The following is a 22,699-nucleotide window of genomic DNA, read 5'->3' on the forward strand; positions in this document are numbered from 1 at the left end:
CTTTAAAAATTAAAACTAGAACTACCATATGACCCAGCAATCCCACTACTGGGCATATACCCAGAGAAAACCATAATTCAAAAAGAGACATGTACCCCAATGTTCATTGCAGCACTATTTACAATAGCCAGGACATGGAATCAATCTAAATGCCCATTGACAGATGAATGGATAAAGAAGATGTGGTACATACATACAACGGAATATTACTCAGCCATAAAGAGGAACGAAATTGGGTCATTTGTAGAGATGTGCATGTATCTAGAGACTTATACAGAGAGAAAGTCAGAAAGAGAAAAACAGATATCGTATATTAACGCATATATGTGGAACGTAGAAAAATTGTTCAGATGAACTGGTTTGCAGGGCAGAAATAGAGACACAGATATAGAGAACAAACGTATGGACTCCAAGGGGGGAAAGTGGAGGGGTGGTGGTGTAATGGATTGGGAGATTGGGATTGACATATATACAGTAATATGTATAAAATTGATAACTAATAAGAACCTGTTGTATAAAAAAATAAAATAAAATAAATCAATATTCCAAAGCAGCATACTGCAGGTGGCATGTCCTGAACTCTTTCACCTCCCACCCCGCCACTCTTCTCTTTGATTATAAATCCCCACCTATCCTTGCTGTATTCAGAGTTGAGCCCTATCTCTCTCTCCTACTGTGATAGTCTTGACACTTATTACAATAGTCCTAAGGTTCCTTACTGTTTTAACAAGTGTCAGAATAATTTTTTAACATTAGCAATAATGAACATTAACTAATTTCCATTTATTATCCCTGACTCATCAGACAAATTTTTAAAATATCTCTCCTAGTTTTAATAAAACTAAAATATTTTTTGAAATATTTTTGCTTTGTTATGGATAACATGCATGCTGAAAGGCACTTTCCTTCCATATGTCCTTTATCCAAATGTTCAGCACTTTTCTGATTTTATTAGTAGAAGGTGACTCCCACTGATCCCAGATACACAGAGTAATTTGGATTGGAAACGCTTTAGTTAATTATCCTTTATTTGTAGAACTATATTCACAAACATCCTTATCAACAGATAAGTGGGGTATGTTTGTCTCTGTCCGTGAAAATGTCGTACCAAAGCACATCTTACTTTCTCAGTGGTGATTCCATACCAGTCTCATCTCTCTCTCACCAACTGAGGAGTGCTTAGCAGCGCCTGGCAACTAGGAGTTCAACAAACAAGGGCAATTACTATTATTAAGATATGAACTTTAATTTTTTCAGCTTCGCTATTTTTCCTGAGTCTTCATTGCAAAAACTTCTTATTCTGCCCTGCGTTTGCTTTACCTTCCCTTACTCATTCTCAACTGACTTCTCTCCTTATCCCCAAGAGTGACTTGCAATCTGCAGTTAATGAAACAGAGATAATGGTATTCTCTGTGTTAAGGCATCATGCAGAAGTAGTTCTAATACACTAGAATTTTATCGTGGGTCACTCTATACTGTTTATCCAATGGGTGATGTAATGAGGTCTAAAAGACAAAAAAATAATATCAAGTAAGTGATCAAGAAGTATTAGGTGCCTTCCCAAAGCTTCATTTTTACAGATGAGGTCCAGAAATATGTTGTCACAGCTAAGTTCCAAAAAAGGGGGAGGGAGGGGGAACTGGCTTTTATTTCTTGTCATAGTTCTCCTTTTCTGGGCTATTCATTTGGTTATGTGTCTTAATCACCCATCTAACAAATCCACGAGGCTCACCCGTGTATTTGGCACCTGTCAACCGCCCAGATACGGTAACACAGCAAACATTTTGGTGAAGCATAACAGTTTGTTGCCTTCCCCTAGAATTTTATTGTATCTGGTGTGCCAAAAAATATTGTCCGTCATTTGTCTCACAGTCGCATACATGCTTGGAGATGACCATTGACTCTTAGGCCTTGTCGTTCAGGGCCTTGATAATCCTTTAACAGGTAAAAGAAGCACTCTGGAATGTAACCCATTGGAGTCTAGAATTATAATTTTAGTATATTCCTACCTAAACCCTACCCAATATTGGTACCAATTGGACGAGGATAAACATTCATCGCAATAAACATTCACTAGAATAAATATTCATCAAGAAACTAGGAGGCATTCAGGGATTATGATTTTGTAGCGTTTAGAAATCCATCCCGGACTACGGAAACCCGGTGGAAGACTACCTGGTTCACAAACAAGATTTCAAAGAGGAGGGGCTTGGAGGAGGCGGGTCCGGACAACCAAGCGCGAGAATACGCCCCAGCGCATGCGCACCCATTAGCGGGTAACTCCCATTTGCTAGGTAGGGGAGGAAAGTGAGAAGCAGTCTACAATTTAAAAATTTCTCTTCGCAACTGAAAATTAGATTGTGATCAGTTCCGTGAATAATATGAGAGCGTTATTCTCCGAGTTCAAGATTAAGGACCCTTGGCATACACCGCTAAATCAAGAGGTGACTTCTCGTCTCGTCCCCCGTCTCCTGGGACATTGATAGGCTAGTCCATTCCACAGACTTTCGAGTCCTTGCAGCGGGTCGGGGATCGAAGGATTGGGCCAATAGCGGCTGAAACGTCTTTGGAAGGAGGAAGGGGGTGAGGGGGCATCCCTCTGAGTTCCGCCTCTCCTTTTTCGAGGCGGTCGTGGGGAAGGGGGACGTACGAAATATTGCCCTCGAAAGCCAAGGATCACACCTCTCCGTGCAAACTGCCGGGAGGGCGGCGGGAAAAGGGCAAGACGGGAGTGGGGAAAGGGAAGGATCCAGGAAGCCGCGCGGGAGGGCGCGCGCGCGCGCCCCTTTTTCAGCAGTGTGGCGGGGTCGCACGCACGCCCGCCTCGGCGGCTGGGCGCGGTTTGCGACAGTGGGGGGAGTGGTGGAGGTGGCGGCGGCAGTGGCAACTTTGCGGCAAGCTCCGGACGGGCTTGCTTGACGGCGGTGTGGCGGAGGCCCCGCCCTAGGCGGCAGGAACCTGGAGGGAGGCGGAGGAATATGTCCGAGAGGGAAGTGTCTACAGCGCCGGCGGGAACAGACATGCCTGCGGCCAAGAAGCAGAAGCTGAGCAGCGACGAGAACAGCAACCCGGACCTCTCTGGAGACGAGAATGTGAGTGCAGCGCTGAGCAGTCCGGACGGGACTTTGGAGTGAAAGTTTCAAATTCTTTTTAAACTGTAGGCGCGGGGGCGGGCAGGCGGCTGTGGGGGGAGGGAGAGGTGTCACCCTCTACTCAGGAAAACGCGGGCGTGGAGGAGAACATCGAACTTGTTTCTACGGGGATTTTGAGCTGCGGCCGAGAGCGAGCGGAAACTTGACGAAGGAGAGTGGTTTTAGAGAGAGCGTGGTGGTGGAGGTCAGAGGGCTCTGAGATCTTTTTGCGTGCATGCGGAGTGTCTGGGCCTTTAGGCAGATTTTGGGAGAGTGCGGATCTGAGATTCCAGTAGTTTAAAAGGCAAGTTAGAGGTTTTTCTAAGACAGTTGGAAGGAGGGGCCAGCATGTGTTAATGGACTTTTAAAAAGGAATTTAGGGTCCGTGTCACTCGTAGACCCTTACCGACTGTCCAGGATGGGAAGATTAGCTCTTAGACGTAAGAGATTTCGGTGACTCTTTTAAAGGGGCTTTTGTGTCCGTTCCTGTCTTGTGCGTGGAGAAGGGGCGTGCCTGACAGTCGGCTTCTCTTCAGGAGGAGGAAAATTGAGAGGGTCGTCTACTGACTTGGAGGGGGAAACGACCCTTGAGGAAGGAATGAGAAGGGACAGTTACTCTTTTGTAAGTTTTCACTAAGATAAAGGGGATGACCTGGAAGATTTTAGGCCGCTGTGGTCAGGGTAGATGTCTTTAGGTGTGGGCTCGTGGCTTCGCATGTGTAAGGTGTTTTGGAATCAGATTTTTTTTTTTTAACTCTTAAATGGATCTTGGTAATGCTCTAGTTCGTCCCAACAGTTGATCCCCGTGTTTTTAGGTGAGACGCCAGTAATGACCGAACTGACATTAATTTTCAGTTTCATGCTTTAAGTTTATATCCCATAAGGTCAGCAAAATGTCTTCACAGTTCACTCAACGAATTACTACTCTGAAATGTGAACCCTCCGAGGTAACAACATCTGATTATCTTTTTTAAACCTTTAAAGTGTTATAGGAAGGTGGTGTAAGTTGTTCTTTTTCTCAGTTTAGCTAGTTTTAAGAATAGATGTTGTACCTTACACACCCAGTTCCTAAGTTCTACATCACTGCATCACCGACTGAAGCATGTATATGGCATGGTGTCAAGACCAGAATTTTCACTGAACAGATGGGAAAGAATTCTTTTTGCAGATAGAAGAAAGATATTTGGCAGATTGTCTGTTTGTGGGATTTGGACTTGAAATTTCTGGAAGGCTTAGGTGTTGAATGTTACTTTAAATCTGTTTTTTTCCTGTTTGTGCTTCCCAATCTTATTATATATTGGGATCTAACATTTTTGACCCTCTTCATTCCAGCCCTTGGTGTCTGTTTTATTTCCACCCCTTCTTAAATTTCTCTAGGCAGATTAGGTTAGTGACTAGGAGCACAAACTGGATCTCTTAGGTTAAAATCCCCACTCTACTGCTTACCGGTTGCTTGATCTTGAGCAAGGTGCTTGACCTAGTTGCCTTAGATTCTTATCTTAAAAATGGGGATAATAACGGTATTTACCTCATGGGATGTTTGTGAGGATTAAATGAGATAATATAGGTAAAGTGCTGAAAAGAGTGCCTGCCCCTTAATAAGTACCATACAAGTGTTAATTACTATTACTTCTTTTGTAATCACATTGTCTAGACTTATGTTTCTGGCCCTTCCACATATTAATCAGGCTGAAATGTAATGAAAATATCAATAACCTATTAGACTGAGGAAAATTTCAGGGAACCAAATAAATTGAAAGGTTATTTTCTTTTTACAGACCCTTAAGAGGAATGTACTCCTTGATGCATACTAAAGCTATTCAGAACTAGATGATTGGACTAAGCCGTTGTTTTGGTTCCTCCATTTGGCTGGGACTTTTAACCTTTATTGTGCTTTGGACACCTTAATAAATCCTGTGAAACCTTCTCAGAATAATAGTTTCAAATGTATAAAATACAATATATAAGATTACAAACAAAATCAGTGATAAAATTATAAAAAAAGTTACAGAATTTTAAAAAACAAATTTAAGATTTGTTTTAATAAAGTGCTTTAATATCAAGTGCTTCTTTATTAGCACATTAAGTAACTAGGTCTGCAGTGACTCTGATAGTTATGATGGGCATAGACAATTTTTGAGATCTGCAACAACTATAATGTGATATAAAAATACCTGATTTCATTGGTGAGAAAGTCACAGCTACAGTAACATTAGCATGTATGCTGCCTGCATTATAATAGAAGGAAGTAATAGATTTCACTTAAAGATAGTGAAAATTAAAATGCAACTTTAAATTTATTTATTTATTTGTTTATTTTGCCGCTTAAGTTCACAGGTCCTTTGAATTTCATCCAGGGACCCAGATCTAGGACATAGGTTAAGGGAAGCGAGTAGAGAACTCTGTATAAAAATGAGTTCAGAAAAAGCTAACAAGGGCAGGTGGTTTTACTCTTGAGGGAGCCAAATAACGACAGGAAGGCCAAAAGCAAGTGGAGGAAAGAATGTGGTGTTTTTGAGTTGGAGTGAAGGTAGTCTGAGCGCTTGCTACGGTTAAGGTGAATCAAAGAATTGAAAGGACATTAAAATTTTTTTCAATTGAGGTATAATTGATTAATAACATTATATTATTTCAGATGCACAATATAATGATTCGATATTTGTATACATTGCAAAATGATCAGCACAATAAATCTAGTTAACATCCGACCTATTTTAAGTTTGTTTTATATGTATCTGCCATTCTATTAACTTTTTAATATGACTGTAGAGTAGTTAGCTTATGGAAGAATACTAATAGTTGTCTGGTACTGAGATCAGAAGGCTGAATCTGGAGACATGTCTTTTGCTTAAGCAGCCTGTGGCAAGATTAAGGGCCAAATTACTATCCCTGTTTCCTTGTTGAGCAAATGCAGATGGTAGTGCCATATATGTTGCATAGTACCATTCTGTATTTTGAGGAGGGGCCAAGGTGGAAGTCAGTTTGTACACATATTAGATACTTAGGAAAGGTTTGAATTTAAAGATAAAATGAAAGCATTGTGACTGTATTTCATTTCCATTTGACTGATTTCCATTTGGTCTTGATTTGCCTATTTGAGGAGATGGGTAAATTAAGTGGTTAAAAGTTTATACACATACACACACACGCATACACATACATGTAATGTGCCCCAATTATTAACAATGTTTTGTGGGGCTTCTTGATTAGCAGTTGAATTTTTAGAATGGAAAGAAGAATTTTCCAGACTAGGAAGAAGCTAGTGAATATATGTCTAACCGTTTTATCATTTCATTTCTCTAGTGTTGAAAGATAATTTTCAGAAAAAGAATAAATTTTCAGAAACATTTTATTTTACTCATATGAGGGAACTGGGCAAGTGTAAGTCAAACGGTACAAATGTATATGGATTAAAGGAATGTAGAGATGAAATTGCAAATGGAGACAAAAACTTTTCTTCAGCGTGAAAGGGAAGACAGTTTGAACCTCTACCTTTGGATTATGCACAGTGTAAGAGATGTAAGATTGTTCAAAGGCAGTGAAGGGGGTTAGAATCTAATAACACGGAGGAGCGTGCAGTAGTTATATAGTTTTCCAGTGAAACACAAAATTGTTTTCTACACTAGGTTTTAACTGTGTAAATACAACTGAAAGGTAGGGAGAAATAGAGATTAACAGTGATTTCAGGACTTCCCCAGTGGTCCATTGGGTAAGAATCTGCACTTCCCTTGCGGGGGTCCGGGTTTAGTTTCTGGTCAAGGAACTAGATCCCACATGCATGCCGCAACTAAGACCCCGGGCAGCCTAAATAAATAAGTAAATATATATTAAAACAACAACAACAAAAAAACCCCTAGTGATTTCAACCTAGGAACTGAACTCTAAAGTTTTACATTTCTATATCTATAAAAGCTGATTATATTTACATTAAATTACAGTCTAGATATTGAGCATTACTATGTGCCATCTATCCACTTCATTCTCTTTCACCCTAGATAACCAGTATATTTTAGAATGATTTGTGTATTTTTTTTTAAAGCGTTCCATTTTGGTAGGAACCATTCGTTTTGAAAAACCACCCCTAAGAACTACTGTATGATACCATATAGTTTTTAAGGAATTAATATGAATTTTTAATATACTTTCTGATACTCCAGTTAATTTTTAATGTTCTGTAATATCATAAAACCAACTTTAGGAAGCAGTAATTTAAAAATAACCTCTAAGACAATGGTTCCTAATATGTGTTCTCATAGGTGTTAATAGGCACTCCATGAAAAAAAGGCTTCCTCTGGAATGAATTTAGTAACTACTGCCCTAAGGTGATATAGGTTTAAATAAATCTCTTTATTCCAAGGAGCACTTTGGAATATGTAATCAAAGGAGGTAGTGAAATCCTCTTCTCAGAGTAGAGGACCATTAATATAGCTTGTGGACTGGAGACAAGGTATAAGTTAGGTGAGTTTTCAAGGTTTCCTGCAGTCATTTCTACATTTGGAAGGATTTTACTTTACAGTGAGTTTCTGGAGCTCTATTATATGAGTATTTTAGAGCTATGAGTCAGATTTCACTTGTATATAGCACATAACATGTAGAACCTAAAAAAAATTCTAAATGGTTTAAGTGTTATAAATAAGCAGAGTTTGAATGATAATCAGGATTTTCATCTAAAGTAGGAAGCACTAACACTGTAGCCTCAAACGGCCACCCACTCCCATGCTCCAAACTGAGCAGCAGTCAAATAAATTATGAAGACATGTAGGTCAGTCAGATTTAGGAGTCATAGCTTTTGGTTTTGAATACCAGCAGCCCTAACCAGCAAGACACCATTTAGGCTCTCTAAGCAACACTTCCTTATCTAACAGTACCTTGTATGAAGAGCAGTAAAGATGAAGTGAGGCAATGTAGTAAAGTGGCTGGCACAGACCAGTGCCTTGTTATTTAAAGGCAGTATTATTCTTACCATTAGCATCATCATGGTTAGCTTTTTTGTTTATATATTTGCTGAAATATCAAATATCCACAAATCCTAATGTGTTTGTGTTTTATTTTTATTTGGAGACAAGAATAAATTTCTTCATTTCTTGCAGGATTTATTAATTCTTTTAGGCCAGTCAGTAGCTACCCAGTATGAACTCATTTCCTAAGTACAGTATTGCTGTTTCATATAATTTTTTCTGATTTGCTGCTCATAGGATGATGCTGTCAGTATAGAAAGTGGTACAAACACTGAACGCCCTGATACACCTACAAATACGCCAAACGCGCCTGGAAGGAAAAGTTGGGGGAAGGGAAAATGGAAGTCAAAGAAATGCAAATATTCTTTCAAATGTGTAAATAGTCTCAAGGTATGTACAGAAAGACACAGTCTATGTGCTGAATGATGGGCTCCAGAGTTATTTCTCAGTGGTAAACATTTTATGCTCAAGATATTCGGTCAAGTTAAAAATATTATAAAATTATAATAATCTGAAGTTTTGTTTGTAGGGCAGACTGCATAGTTATTATAATCCATTCCACATTTGTTTAGCTTTTTTTTGTTTGTTTTACATTAAATGAGTAGTACCTAGTATTGCATCTGGTTTTTCTTTACTGTTTTTATTGATTTTGAGAAATGTTACTCTTCATATTTTGGTAAAACTTAAAAGCATAAGCCACTTTCTCGTACCTGTTACTGAAAAAAACTGAATGTGACTCATTAACTTTGAGTTAGCATAAATTGAAACAGATGTCTTTGTGCAGTCTTTAAAAATTTAACTCTTTTATTTGTAATTGTTTTCAAAGAAAAAGGTAGAAACTAAAAATTTTTTTCAATATTCAATATTTGGAAAAAATAGGTTGGAGTTATTTAGATTACTACCTTCCTCAATAGTGTTTTTATTTTTAAAAAGAATTACTGGTATTTACTTTAAATGTTTTACGTGTATTCATTTCCTGTTTTTTAAATTTGGGGGTGTTTTTCCTGTGCTGAGCAAAAATATACATTATGTTATCTTATACATATGTTAGATAGATTCTTTTAAAAATATCTAAATATACTTTAAAGTCTTCGGAAAGCATAAGAAGCTATGGCTTTATGGAAATTATTTTCCTGTCTATGTAGCAAAATGCCTTGCTCAGTGTGTCAAATTATATTGTCTTAAAAGGAGGGAAATTAATCTCAGTGGTTGTTATTTTTTTTTTTCCTTCTTCTAAAGCAAAGTGTCCATTGTAGTTTCATGTTAATATTTAGGTATATTAACCTATTTTTTACGTAGTATATCTGGAAGGTGGTTTTAACTGCCATTTGGATATTTTGATTAAATATTTCCAAAGCCTAAAGCTATGGCTTTTTGAAGGATAAGAAATAAATGTTGTTATACTTTAAAAGTGAAATCAGTGCCTTAAAGTGAATATGAAAGTTACTATTAAACACCAGGAGATTGCCAGTATAATTAAGGCTGAAAAATAACTTTGTGAACAAAACTGAATACTTGTAGCACAGGGAACTCTGCTCAATATTCTGTGGTGGCCTAAATGGGAAAAGAATTTGAAAAAGCTGCATATGTATGGCTGAATCACTTTGCTGTGCACCTGAAACTAATACAACATTGTTAATCAACTCTACTCCAATGTAAAATAAAAATTTAAAAAAACCTGAATACTTGTTTTTTGTACATCTCCTTATAGCCTCCTGGTAACTGTGAAGTTACAGCCCACTGCCTCCCCTGGCCCCCACTGTTCAAGTATTCTTGTTCATTATAAAACTTCTTGGGTTGTTTTTCTTTTAGGACCCAAATTCAAGGTTACTTAAAGTTGTTTCTATAGAACTGTAGAAAGCAGTGATTTGAATGGACTCTGATATGCTTCACTGTACGAGGGAAATTAAACCTGATAAAGTTTAATGAGTACTGGAGAAACTATATTAACTGTTAGGTTATTTGTTATTTCAGAAAAATAAATTGTGTCCTTATGTCGTAAGGGATTAAATGCCTTTGCCACAATTACCCATTTTATTTTGATTCAGAAGCATGCAGTTGGGTTTAAGGATATAGAAGGCAACTATCAAAGTATTTTCATTGATGAGTACTTGTTACCTAACCTTTGATTTAAATCTTTAATTGTTATAAAGCTTTATCATGCGCCAGTATTTTAAAATGTGAAAACTGGACTAACAGATACCTTTTAAGTGTCAAAAGTCAGTTTATGTATGATATATAAAACTGCAACTTGCATTTTGGAAAAAAGTTATAATGGGAATGGTCAGTTTAGTACCATTTTTTGGTCTCTAAAATATATTAATTTTTCTTATTTCTTGGTTATTTTATAGGAAGATCATAATCAGCCATTGTTTGGAGTTCAGTTTAACTGGCACAGTAAAGAAGGAGATCCATTAGTGTTTGCAACTGTAGGAAGCAACAGAGTGAGTGTTAAGGGGACTGTTTGGCATTTGGCTTACCAGAGTGTGGTGTTAATATAACATTGAAGTGTAATGATTTTGAAGTAAACTTTGTATAGGTGGTTTGACAATATTGTTCCTTTATGTAAAAGTGAAGCATTCTAGAAACTGACAAAATTAAAAGTAATATTCATGACTGAAAATATATCTTAATTTCATATATACTCCCAATTGTTCATGAAACAGGTTTCTATTTACATTTTGTACTCATAAATATTTTGTTTTGAGTGGCTGAAAAAATTGACCTTGCTTGTTAGAAGTGACTGTGATAGTTGTTTGTCAATTTAGGGTAAGAAGTCTGTTATTTCTTTTTTGTTTGTTTTTTGGGTTTTTTTTGTTATTTCTTAAAAATAATAAACATAATTAGTTGCTCTCTGTAAATGGAAGGCGTAAATCCAGTGGATTTATGTAATAGTTACTGAAAATATTTTAATTATATGCAGTAAACATTTGTTTTGAATTGTTTTTAGGAAGCCAGAGTATCTTGAACTGAGAGAATGCATAGAAAAAACCATGCTGGGCATGTTTTGATGTAAATGATTAAACTTTTTAGTTAAACCTGGGGCTGAAAAAGTGGATTGCACACACTTGTTTATTTCCATTCACTTCTAAATAAATGGGAAAAAGGAAGATTCCCTAGTGCTTACCAGGGAGAATCAGGAGTTTTCTGTTAAGCTGAAATCACTTCGGAAAAATTGTCCTCCTGATAAGTCTTTACTGTATTAGCTGACATTCTGCTTATTCATTAGTACTGTACTAGGAGTTATGAGAAGTAACAGAGAAACAGATTGGCGTATTTGGAAAAAGAAAGACGGAGGAAGTTGACTACTTGGTATGGATTGACAATAAACAAAGTCACTTTCTTTACCTTTAGCACAAGAGGGTAGGGGAAGGAGGTGAATCTGAGAGGTGTTCCATAAATTGTTACTTTGAGTGAAATTAAATTTATGCTTCTTTAGTAATTGTGCTAAGCTTTTTAGAGAAATAAAAGACCATGATTTTTAATGCACGCCGTTTCCTTTATTTGTTTGCTGTTTTAGTGTTAGTATTCTGTTCTCAATCAAAACTAACTTGGGAGTTGTCAGCTGAGTATTTTTCAAATGTCAGCATATTTCCAAGCTTTTTTCCTTTTTTATTCTGGAAGTTTGAGGATCATACAAACACACATGCATCTATTCTGGGCTAGAACTTTGCTATTCCTGTTTTCTAAAAAGTAAAATTTGGCTTTAAGTAATTTCCTGGAAGTCTTTAAGGAAGTTTTAATTAAATTTAAGGCTCTGTTGCTTTTACTGGTCATTGAAGTTCTGAAAATTTGAAACTCTATACTCAAGTTGATAACCTGGGATAACAGCTTTTTTTGGTGTTTAGCCAAATGTAGGTTGTGATATGTAGCTTGAAAACAACAATGCAGAGGGAAATTGATGTAGTTTGAAGAAGAGATTAAGGTTATTTTTTCCGAAAATTGGGAACATAATCCATTAATTCATTTGTATCCACTTTTCAGACATCACTATAAGCCTGATTATACTTCACTAACTTCACCATCATATTAGTATAATTAGAATTAGTATAGTTTGTGCTCCAGTATGCTCATTGTAATGTTCCAGGCTTTCTAACCAAAAGAATCCCTGTTCTCATTTAAAATGACATTGAATTATACGTTACTGAATTATAAAAAGGTCTGCTGTTTGGACTTCTTTTTTTAAAAAAAGAAAGAAAATAAAGCAAAATAATCTCTTAAGACAACCTAGTTAGCATCCATATAAGGAATTTTTTTTAGAATATTAATGTAGCGATTATCTTGTTAATAGGTGATGATAGATGATTTAAAGGATCTTTATAGAGTTCTTATAGACTCTTATTAAGATTAATAATAGGTTATTGCTAACATGACTAAGCTGTAAGAAGAATGGAAAGAAATTTATAAAAAATTTAGTATTATAGAGTAAGCCCTCTGTATCTGTGGGTTCCACATCCACAGATTCAAACAAGTGTGGATCAGAAATATTCAGAAAAGAAAATTCCAGAAAGTTCCAAAAAGCAGAACTGGAATTTGCTTCGTGCTGGCACCTATTTATATAGCATTTACATTGTATTAGATGTCATAGTGGTCTAGAGATGACTTAAAGTATATGGGAGGATGTGTGAGGCTATATGCGTACACTATGCCATTTTATATAAGCAACTTGAGCATCCTCAGATTTTGGTATCTGTGGGGAGTTCTGGAAGCAATCCCCGGCAGATACCAAGGGACAACTGTACATAATTGAATAAAGTGTATATATTATTAATTTTAGAATATGTGACGAAAAGGCCACTGTACATCAGAAAGTTAATATTTGATGAGCAATGTCCATGAGAAACTTATTAGGCAAATTTTAGATTTTCTTTTTTTTTTTAATTTAATTAATTTATTTATTCATTTTTGGCTGTGTTGGGTCTTCGTTGCTGCACGTGGGCTTTCTCTAGTTGTGGCGAGGAGGGGCTATTCTTCGTTGCGGTGCGCGGGCTTCTTATTGCAGTGGCTTCTCTTGTTGCAGAGCACCGGCTCTAGGCACATGGGCTTCAGTACTTGTGGCACACGGGCTTCAGTACTTGTGGCTCGCAGGCTCTAGAGCGCAGGCTCAGTAGTTGTAGCGCACGGGCTTTGTTGATCCGTGGCATGTGGGATCTTCCTGGACCAGGGCTCGAACCTGTGTCCCCTGCATTGGCAGGCGGATTCTTAACCACTGTGCCACCAGGGAAGTCCTAGATTTTCTTATATGTAATTAATAATGTTCTAAAACTATCCAAAGACTTTAAAGCTTTAAAAGAGGATAAACCACGGGAATTCCCTGATGGTCCAGTGGTTGGGACTCCCTGCCATAGGTCTGGGTTCATTCCCTGGTCAGGGAACTGGGATCCTGCAAGCCTTGTGGTGCAGCCAAAAAAAAAAAAAAGATAAACTACAATTTTAGGGAGTAGTTATACTTTACTGTGAGGCATTCAACTTTATTTACTTGGAAGAGTTGGTGCAATTACATGGATGAGATAAAAGTTGAAAACATTGGAAATAGAAACCATTATTATTACTGTAGTATTTAATATATTCTGAAAATTATGTAATGCATTAGGCTTTATAATAGCTTCCTTAAGTTTAAAGGAGCTCTTTTAAAGCAGTAGTTTCTGTAGCATCTTTGAGATACATTTGTGACTAAAATATGTTCAAAAGCTGAAGAGTGTGTTTCTACATTTGAGATAAAATTTACTGTATTTTTGTTTTCATTAGGTTACCTTATATGAATGTCACTCACAAGGAGAAATCCGGTTGTTGCAATCTTATGTGGATGCTGATGTATCCTTTCCTGGGTTTTCCATATTGTTGGCTAAAGAAATTGACTTTCAATAAGTACCCCAAAACTTTTGGAAATTAGTTCTCTAAAGTTATATTGTCCTTTCTTAACTTTAACCAATGCTATCTTTCACTGTCACCCAAAAGATTCCTAGTATCTAGTTTTCCTGATTCCTAGAAAGCCATTGTAGGGTGGATATGAAGGAGGACAGTGTGGGTATCTGGAGATGAGCATTGGAAATCCTGTAATAGAAAATGAAAGCAGAAACTTCCTGTTTCTTTGACCTTGCTTGGAATTTTATCATTTCAGGGCAGTTATATTGGTGAACTTGGGTTAATCAGAAGCTGTGCCTGGCAGTCATACCAAGTATTTGGTCATCAAAGCCTACAGAGAAAAAATAAACATGTGCAGTTTGTTTAGGAAATACTGTAAAACATGGGAACATATGTATATATATAACTGATTCATTTTGTTGTGAAGCTGAAACTAACATACCATTGTAAAGCAATTATGCTCCAATAAAGATGTTTAAAAACAAAACAAAACAAAACAAAAAAACATGGGTTTATAAAGAAAAAGCTTTAAAAAGCCAAAGGGTACAACAGTCAAAGCTTGGTGATAAGATTTCTTCCAGATCCATTTGAAAAAGCTAGCAAATAAGAAAAAACAGGAACATTTAGTCTTCCCTTAGGTGATAAGAAAAAAAGTAACCTGTAGCCGTACTGGGAAGGTCTCACACAGGAAAAGGTGGAAAACTGAATAGTTATTGATCTTTATCTAGAGGCACGTAGAGTTACTGAGACAGAGCCAGGATCAGCAAATTAGAGCCTATAGAGCTGGCCACCTGTTTTTTGTTTGTTTGTTTGTTTTTGCAGTACGAGGGCCTCTCACTGTTGTGGCCTCTCCCATTGTGGAGCACAGGCTCTGGATGCGCAGGCTCAGCGGCCATGGCTCATGGGCCCAGCCGCTCCGCAGCATGTGGGATCTTCCCGGACCAGGGCACGAACCTGTGTCCCCTGCATCGGCAGGCGGACTCTCAACCACTGCACCACCAGGGAAGCCCCTGGCCACCTGTTTTGTAAATAAATTTTTATTTGGGACACAGCCATGCCCATTCATTTACACATTGGCTCTGTCTGCTAAAAAGACAGGTAAATAGTTATGCAAACAGCAAAATAGTAATCAAAACTGAGTGGAAGGACTGGATTTGTTTCATCATTTGGTATAGATTTTAGACCTAAAATCTCCATTGGTTAAACCTGGTAGTGTAAAGAAAAATGGGAACTTCTTTGTTAAAAACTTCAGCAGTTCTTTGGAGGTTTTTGTGTATAGTATTGTGATCATTGATGTGTTTACTTTTCAAAAACAAATTATATTTCTTAACTGGCATTTCTTAGGCTGATGAGAACTTTTACACTTGTGCATGGACATATGATAGCAATACAAGCCATCCTCTGCTAGCTGTAGCTGGATCTAGAGGCATAATTAGGATAATTAATCCCATAACAATGCAGTGCATAAAGGTGGGTTTTCTTGTTAAATTATAGATCTGCTTTTTTTTTTGAATGCACACCTGCAAAAGCTTGTCATGTTGAATTTAAAACAGAGTCAATGTCTGTGCAATTTCTAATTTGGTTTGTACTTTGCCTGTTGCTTCATTTAGACAAGTCTTTTGAGACCTTTGTCACATTTGGGTAATGCAAATTAAGGAATAAGTGAGAAAATTTTATCATTTGAACTATTTTCTTTTAAAATAATTTCTGTCCTTTTGTCTTGCTTTAGTCTGAGAGGCTTTAAATGAACAATAAGAAAAGAGTGAGCTCATTTTCCAAAATCCCCTAAATAGGGGGTGTAGAGTCAAGAGCACCTTGTAAAGAACTGAAAAGTGAAGCCTTGGAAGTTGATACTAAAAAAATTTCACAAATCACATTAACCTTGGGGGTACATTAGAATCACCTGATAATCGTTTAAACCCTTGCTGTGGCTCAGAATATCTGCAAATGGGACTTGAACATCTTTTATTTTTCCTTCAAGTTGGATGCTTTTAATATGCAGCCAAGGTTGAGAACCACTATTTCAAGTGAAACTATTTTTCCATTCTCCTAAGATTAATGAAAAAGAATTTATTGATTTTTATATGGAAGTTGAAGAAATGTTTTAAATTTATTATAGCACTATGTTGGCCATGGAAATGCTATCAATGAGCTGAAATTCCATCCAAGAGATCCAAATCTTCTCCTGTCAGTAAGTAAAGGTAAGAGAAGCAAATGTTTCTTTAGTTCGATTATTTGGGAGTGAGTATTTTATTTTAGGGACAAACTGTTCTAAGGAAAAAAGCCAAATTTAAAAAGAAGTAAGTTTTAGAAAAATCTTAGCCTACATTAGCATCTCCAAACCAAGAATTGGAGGGTGGGACCTTGAAATACACTGTTAACTTACGATGTAAATAAAATAATTGGTACTGAGGATTAAATGTGTATTACCCTTATTTACCATATTGCATTATGATAGTTTTAGAACTTTATGTGCAATTGAATTTTCATATTAAGCTTCATTAATTTTAAGTGGCAGATCACCAAAGTTATGACATTTTTAATAGTTTGAAGGTAGTTTTGCAAATCATCTTACCATTCTTTCCAATCATGTAGTAAGAAATAATGCATCTGAAGATCGATATTGCTTTCTTTTGACTCTCTCTATGTAAAACTTTTGTTTTATAAAGGACTCCCTGTAGAATTCCTTAAAATGCTAAGTTATCCAGTGTAAGCTCTTTGAAATTTTTCCCTTATTTATAAAGAGAAAGCATTGCTTTGCTCTGTATGGCTGTGTCGGCATTATAAGTTTATTCTGGGTTCAGACAGTGCTCTTAATCATTCTTAATCATTTCTGAGCTCTCTAAAATGATTTGGGTTGTTCTTATCTCTACATTCTGTTTTCGATTGCCCTTTCTCATTTCATTTCTACATTATTATTCTAGTCAAGTTTATTCTTTTAAACTTGTCACACTGATAACCTAACCCCCACAGTCTGCTCATATTAAAAGATGTCCTCAAATTAAAACTCTTACATGAAACATGTTTCAGTATGATTTTTCTTTAACTATCAGGCTTGTTTAGAAATAGACACCTAAGAAGAGAGCTAATAACTTTTTCTCTTCTTTTAATAACATTAGCTGGGCTCAGGTATTCCTTTACAAGTAACATAGGCCATAATGTGTTACTTGTTCTTAGTGTCACAACTTTTTAACCCTGTTCTTCCCCCACTGTGTCAGTAAGAGCATTTTTCAGACAGCTTTTCAAAATGAATAGGAATTTTTCCATAAGTAATGCTCAAGGAAGGAAAAGACAACCTATAGAAAAGGAAAAAATATTTGCAAATTATGTATCTAATAAGGGACTTGTAACAAGAGGTCATACAGCTCAGTAATAAAAAGACAACCAGATTAAAAACAGCCAAAGGTTTTGAACAGACATCTTTCCAAAGAACTTGCACAAATGTCCAATAAGCACATAGAAAGGCACTCAGCATTATTAATCATTAGGGAAATGCAAATCAAAAACACAGTGATACAGGCGAATTCTATCAAACATTTAGAGAAGAGCTAACACCTATCCTTCTCATACTCTTCCAAAATATAGCAGAGGGAGGAACACTCCCAAACTCATTCTACAAGGCCACCAATCATCCTGATACCAAAACCAAAGATGTCACAACAAAAGAAAACTACAGGCCAATATCTCTGATGAACAAAGATGCAAAAATCCTCAACAAAATACTAGCAGACAGAATCCAACAGCACGTTAAAAGGATTATACACCATGATCAAGTGGGGTTTATCCCAGGAATGCAAGAATTCTTCAATATACACAAATCAATCAATGTGATACACCATATTAACAAATTGAAGGAGAGAAACCATATGATAATCTCAATAGATGCAGAAAAAGCTTTTGGGTTTGACAAAATTCAACACGCATTTATGATAAAAATTCTCCAGAAAGTGGGCATAGAGGGAACCTACCTCAACATAATAAAGGCCATATATGACAAACCCACATCCAACATCATTCTCAATGGTGAAAAACTGAAACCATTTCCTCTAAGATCAGGAACAAGATAAGGTTGCCCAGTCTCACCACTATTATTCAACATAGTTTTTGGAAGTTTTAGCCACAGCAATCAGAAGAAAAAGAAATATAAATCAGAAAAGAAGAAGTAAAACTGTCACTGTTTGCAGATCACATGATACTATACATAGAGAATCCTAAAGATGCTACCAGAAAACTACTAAATATAATCAATGAATTTGGTAGAGTAGCAGGATACAGAATTAATGCACAGAAATCTCTTGCATTCCTATACACTAATGATGAAAAATCTGAAAGAGAAATTAAGGAAACACTCCCATTTACCATTGCAACAAAAAGAATAAAATACCTAGGAATAAACCTACCTAAGGAGACAAAAGAACTGTATGTGTAAAACTGTAAGACACTGATGAAAGAAAGATGACACAAACAGGTGGAGAGATATCCTATGTTCTTGGATTGGAAGAATCAACATTGTGAAAATGACTATACTACCCAAAGCAATCTACAGATTCAGTGCAATCCCTATCAAACTAACAATGGCATTTTTCACAGAACTAGAACAATAAATTTCTCAATTTGTATGTAAACAAAAAAGACCCCAAATAGCCAAAGCAATCTTGAGAAAGCAAACTGGAGCTGGAGGAATCAGGCTCCCTGACTTCAGATTGTACTACAAAGCTACAGTAATCAAGACAGTATGGTACTGGCACAAAAACAGAAATATAGATCAATGGAACAGGATAGAAAGCCCAGAGATAAACCCACACACCTATGGTTACTTTATCTTTGATAAAGGAGGCAAGAACATACAATGGGGAAAAGACAGCCTCTTCAATAAGTGGTGCTGGGAAAACTGGGCAGCTACATGTAAAAGAATGAAATTAGAACACTCCCTAACACCATACACAAAAATAAACTCAAAATGGATTAAAGACCTAAATGTAAGGCCAGACACTATCAAACTCTAGAGGAAAACATAGGCAGAACACTATGACGTAAATCACAGCAAGATCCTTTTTGACCCACCTCCTAGCGAAATGGAAATAAAAACAAAAATAAACAAATGGGACCTAATGAAACAGAAGCTTTTGCACAGCAAAGGAAGCCATAAACAAGACGAAAAGACAACCCTTAGAATGGTAGAAAATATTTGCAAACGAAATAACTTACAAAGGATTAATCTCCAAAATATCCAAGCAGCTCATGCAGCTCAGTATCAAAAAAACCCAACCCAATCCAAAAGTGGGCAGAAGACCTAAATAGACATTTCTCCAAAGAAGATATACAGATTGCCAACAAACACATGAAAGGATTCTCAGCATCGCTAATCATTAGAGAAATGCAAGTCAAAATTACAATGAGGTATCACCTCAAACCGGTCAGTATGGCCATCATCAAAAAATCTACAAACAATAAATGCTGGAGAGGGTGTGGAGAAAAGGGAACCCTCTTGCACTGTTGGTGCGAATGTAAATTGATACAGTCACTCTGGAGAACAGTATGGATATTTCCTAAAAAACTAAAAATAGAACTACCATATGACCCAGCAATCCCACTACTGGGTATATACCCTGAGAAAACCATAATTCAAAAAGAGTCATGTACCACAATGTTCATTGCAACACTGTTTACAATAGCAAGGACATGGAAGCAACCTAAGTGTCTGTCGACAGATGAATGGATAAAGAAGATGTGGCACGTATATACAATGGAATATTACTCAGACATAAAAAGAAACGAAATTGAGTTATTTGTAGTGAGGTGGATGGACCTAGAGTCTGTCATACAAAGTGAGGTAAGTCAGAAAGAGAAAAACATACCGTATGCTAACACATATATATGGAATCTAAAAAAAAAAAAGGTTCTGATGAACCTAGAGCAGGACAGGAATAAAGAAACAGATGTAGAGAATGGACTTGAGGACACGGGGAGGGGGAAGAGTAAGCTGGGATGAAGTGGGAGAGTAGCATTGACATATGTACACTGCCAAATGTAAAATAGATAGCTAGTGGGAAGCAGCTGCAAGGCACAGGGAGATCAGCTCGGTGCTTTGCGACCACCTAGAGGGGTGGGATAGGGAGGGTGGGAGGGAGACGCAAGAGGAAGGGGATATGGGGCCATACGTATGCATATAGCTGATTCACTTTGTTTTATAGCAGAAACTAACACAACACTGAAAAGCAATTATACTCCAATAAAGATGTTAATAAAAAAATACCACTTCATGCCTACTAGGATGACTGTAATCAAAAAGACAATAAAATATGTTGATTAGGATATGGAGCAATTGGAACCCCCCTCATCCATTGCTGGTGGGAATGTAAAATGTAAGGACATTGGAAAACAGTCTGGCAGTCCAAAAATGTTGAACATAGAATTACCACTCCTAGGTGTGTATGTCTTCAAGAAAAATGAAAATATGTCTGCACAAAAACTTGGACACAAATTGGAATCAAGAAATCATTTTTGTAGCAATGTTAATTTCCACTACTAACACAGTATATTACTGCCTCTTAGTGTTACCTATGTAATATGTCAATATTCATGTGCAGTATGGACATTGCTATATTTCAAGCTATATTTATGAGTATTGCTGTCTATTTTATTGCTGATGTTTAGTGGAAAATTAGATTGCTCAAATTACAGTTAATAGCATGTTTGTAAGGTCTATAATACTCTAAAATTATGTCACTGTGAATGTTTCAATCCTATTTTGGGATTTACTATAGAAATCTTATAATTTGTCCTCTTCAGTTTGTAAATGTGGATATGGTAGAGAGAAAAGCTAGTACCTTGTTCTATGGCATATGCAATAATCAAATTTAGGACCAGAGAAATATTTCTTTCTTATCTTGAAAGTATGAGCTCATACCTGGTTAAATCTACAGGTGATATAAATATTTTAAGTTCCTATATGGTATGGATTCCTCCTTAATCTTTACTGTGAGTAAGCTTAGTCCAAACTTTGGTAGCTTTTTCTTCTTTAAAGAGCTTTTGAAAGTCCACAGTAAATGAATGATAAAAGTTCATATTAATTTTTTTATGTCTGTACTAGATCATGCTTTACGATTATGGAATATCCAAACGGACACTCTGGTGGCAATATTTGGAGGTGTAGAAGGGCACAGAGATGAAGTTCTAAGTGCTGTAAGTTGAAAGCTACAGGGCAGTGACCTTCAGGTGTACAAAGCTGTGAACAATACCCATAGAACTCTTTCCTTGTAAGAAAGCATGTGGTTTGTTTCACCTAGTCTGGCAGACAGTTATTTCATTTACTTGTGACAGAGAAGGTTTTAACTTACAGATGAAGAAGTAAAGCAAAAAGCCTCTTTGTGTTTTATCTGTACTCTGCCTGGATTCTCATGAACAAATACTATGAACTTGTTCTTTTCCTTTTTTAATCTAAAATCACCAAGTTAACTTTTGTTGTTTCTCAGTTATTAAAGGAAAAGGTTAACCTACTTGGCAATTAAGAAACTTTTTCATCTTTTATTTGAAGTTGAAATATAAGTTACTCATTTCTAGGAAGTGTTGTTCACACTGAGTTTTAGATAACTCTTCCCTTTGATGGCATGATGTTATCTTTATACTTATGTATTATAATCTATTGATCTATTGTAATGATATAAATGTTTTTAGTCAAGTTTCAGATTTTTATGTTATTTCAGATTTACTTGTGTTTCGTGTAGAGCTTACTTATTTAGTAGTCTTATAGCTCATTTCTTTTTTTTTTAAAACTATTTAAAGGGGCACCATATTTTGAAGCATGTGACATTTTAATTGGAGGTACTAACTATTCCTATAGTTAGGGTTTGTATACTTTTGTGAGAATTATACCTACCTTAAAGGATTTTCTAGAACTTGCAACTTGGATTTTCTAGAAGTTGCAATAGCAATCTCCACCTGGTTCTATGTGTGAAAAGACTACTGTCCTTCGTTAAAGACTAATGAGAGCTCCTGGCTCTAAGGGTGTCTTGTTGCTGTTGACAGTGAGGTTATTAGGAAAAGAGCAGCTACAAGACTTGTGGATTCAATAAACACCAAACCTAAAGTTCTCAGGCTGTGTAAAACAATGTTCATGATTAATTTAAAGGTTGGATTAACAGAATATCTAGTTTAGTGAGGAAAATACTCTCCTTAAATAGAACTCTCTACTGTTATTTCTCTAAATGAGAGCAGGAGTCTGTATCTCTTCTCTGTAACAATAGGAGTTCACTGCTAGAAGGATTGATGTGTGAGATTTTCCTTAACACATGTATGTACCATGTGCTAAATTAAATATCATCTCTGTGCCTCAGTGTCTCATCTATGTAACGAGGTGGAATAAGGTTATAATGGATGATCTGTTAGGAGCTTAGTAAAAATTAGTAAACAGCAAATGAAAAAGTTTAAATATGGTATTTCCTTTTTTAGACATTTTTTCCTTTATTCTTTTAAAAAGTGAACTCTAAAACCAAGGTACCTGAAGTCTTGTGACTTAGGTGTACAAATAAAGTAAAATTTCAATTGTTTAAGGACTCATAATTTCACATACAGATGTCAGTTTCATTGCTTGATCAGGGTTAGACAAAGAAAAGTAACATAACCATTTAGGTTTTTGTGTCATAGAATAATTGTTTTACCTCATCATTCAATTCATCTTCAAAATCAAGCAAAGGAAATATTTGAATAAAGATAATTGAATAGATAAAATTAAATTCAGTTTAC

At 36.3% G+C, this 22,699-nt stretch overlaps 1 protein-coding gene across 3 annotated transcripts in view; it reads left to right on the forward strand.

The window, feature by feature from the left end:
• Positions 1 to 2,273: 2,273 nt before the first annotated feature.
• EED (embryonic ectoderm development) overlaps positions 2,274 to 22,699 on the forward strand; it is a 33,609-nt gene continuing 13,183 nt past the window's right edge. For 2 of the 3 annotated variants that reach the window (XM_067750628.1, XM_067750629.1), the window contains exons 1-7: positions 2,274 to 3,092; positions 8,327 to 8,479; positions 10,441 to 10,533; positions 13,838 to 13,903; positions 15,299 to 15,424; positions 16,074 to 16,155; positions 21,048 to 21,139. In XM_067750628.1, the coding sequence (XP_067606729.1) occupies positions 2,979 to 3,092; positions 8,327 to 8,479; positions 10,441 to 10,533; positions 13,838 to 13,903; positions 15,299 to 15,424; positions 16,074 to 16,155; positions 21,048 to 21,139 (726 nt within the window). In that variant the 5' untranslated portion in view covers positions 2,274 to 2,978. Of the gene's footprint in view, positions 3,093 to 8,326; positions 8,480 to 10,440; positions 10,534 to 13,837; positions 13,904 to 14,447; positions 14,980 to 15,298; positions 15,425 to 16,073; positions 16,156 to 21,047; positions 21,140 to 22,699 lie in introns of those variants that run through there. The other variant, XM_067750630.1, reaches the window with a different exon arrangement.

This window comes from Pseudorca crassidens, chromosome 9 (assembly GCF_039906515.1).
Source record: "Pseudorca crassidens isolate mPseCra1 chromosome 9, mPseCra1.hap1, whole genome shotgun sequence".
Taxonomy (NCBI): Eukaryota; Metazoa; Chordata; class Mammalia; order Artiodactyla; family Delphinidae; genus Pseudorca; species Pseudorca crassidens.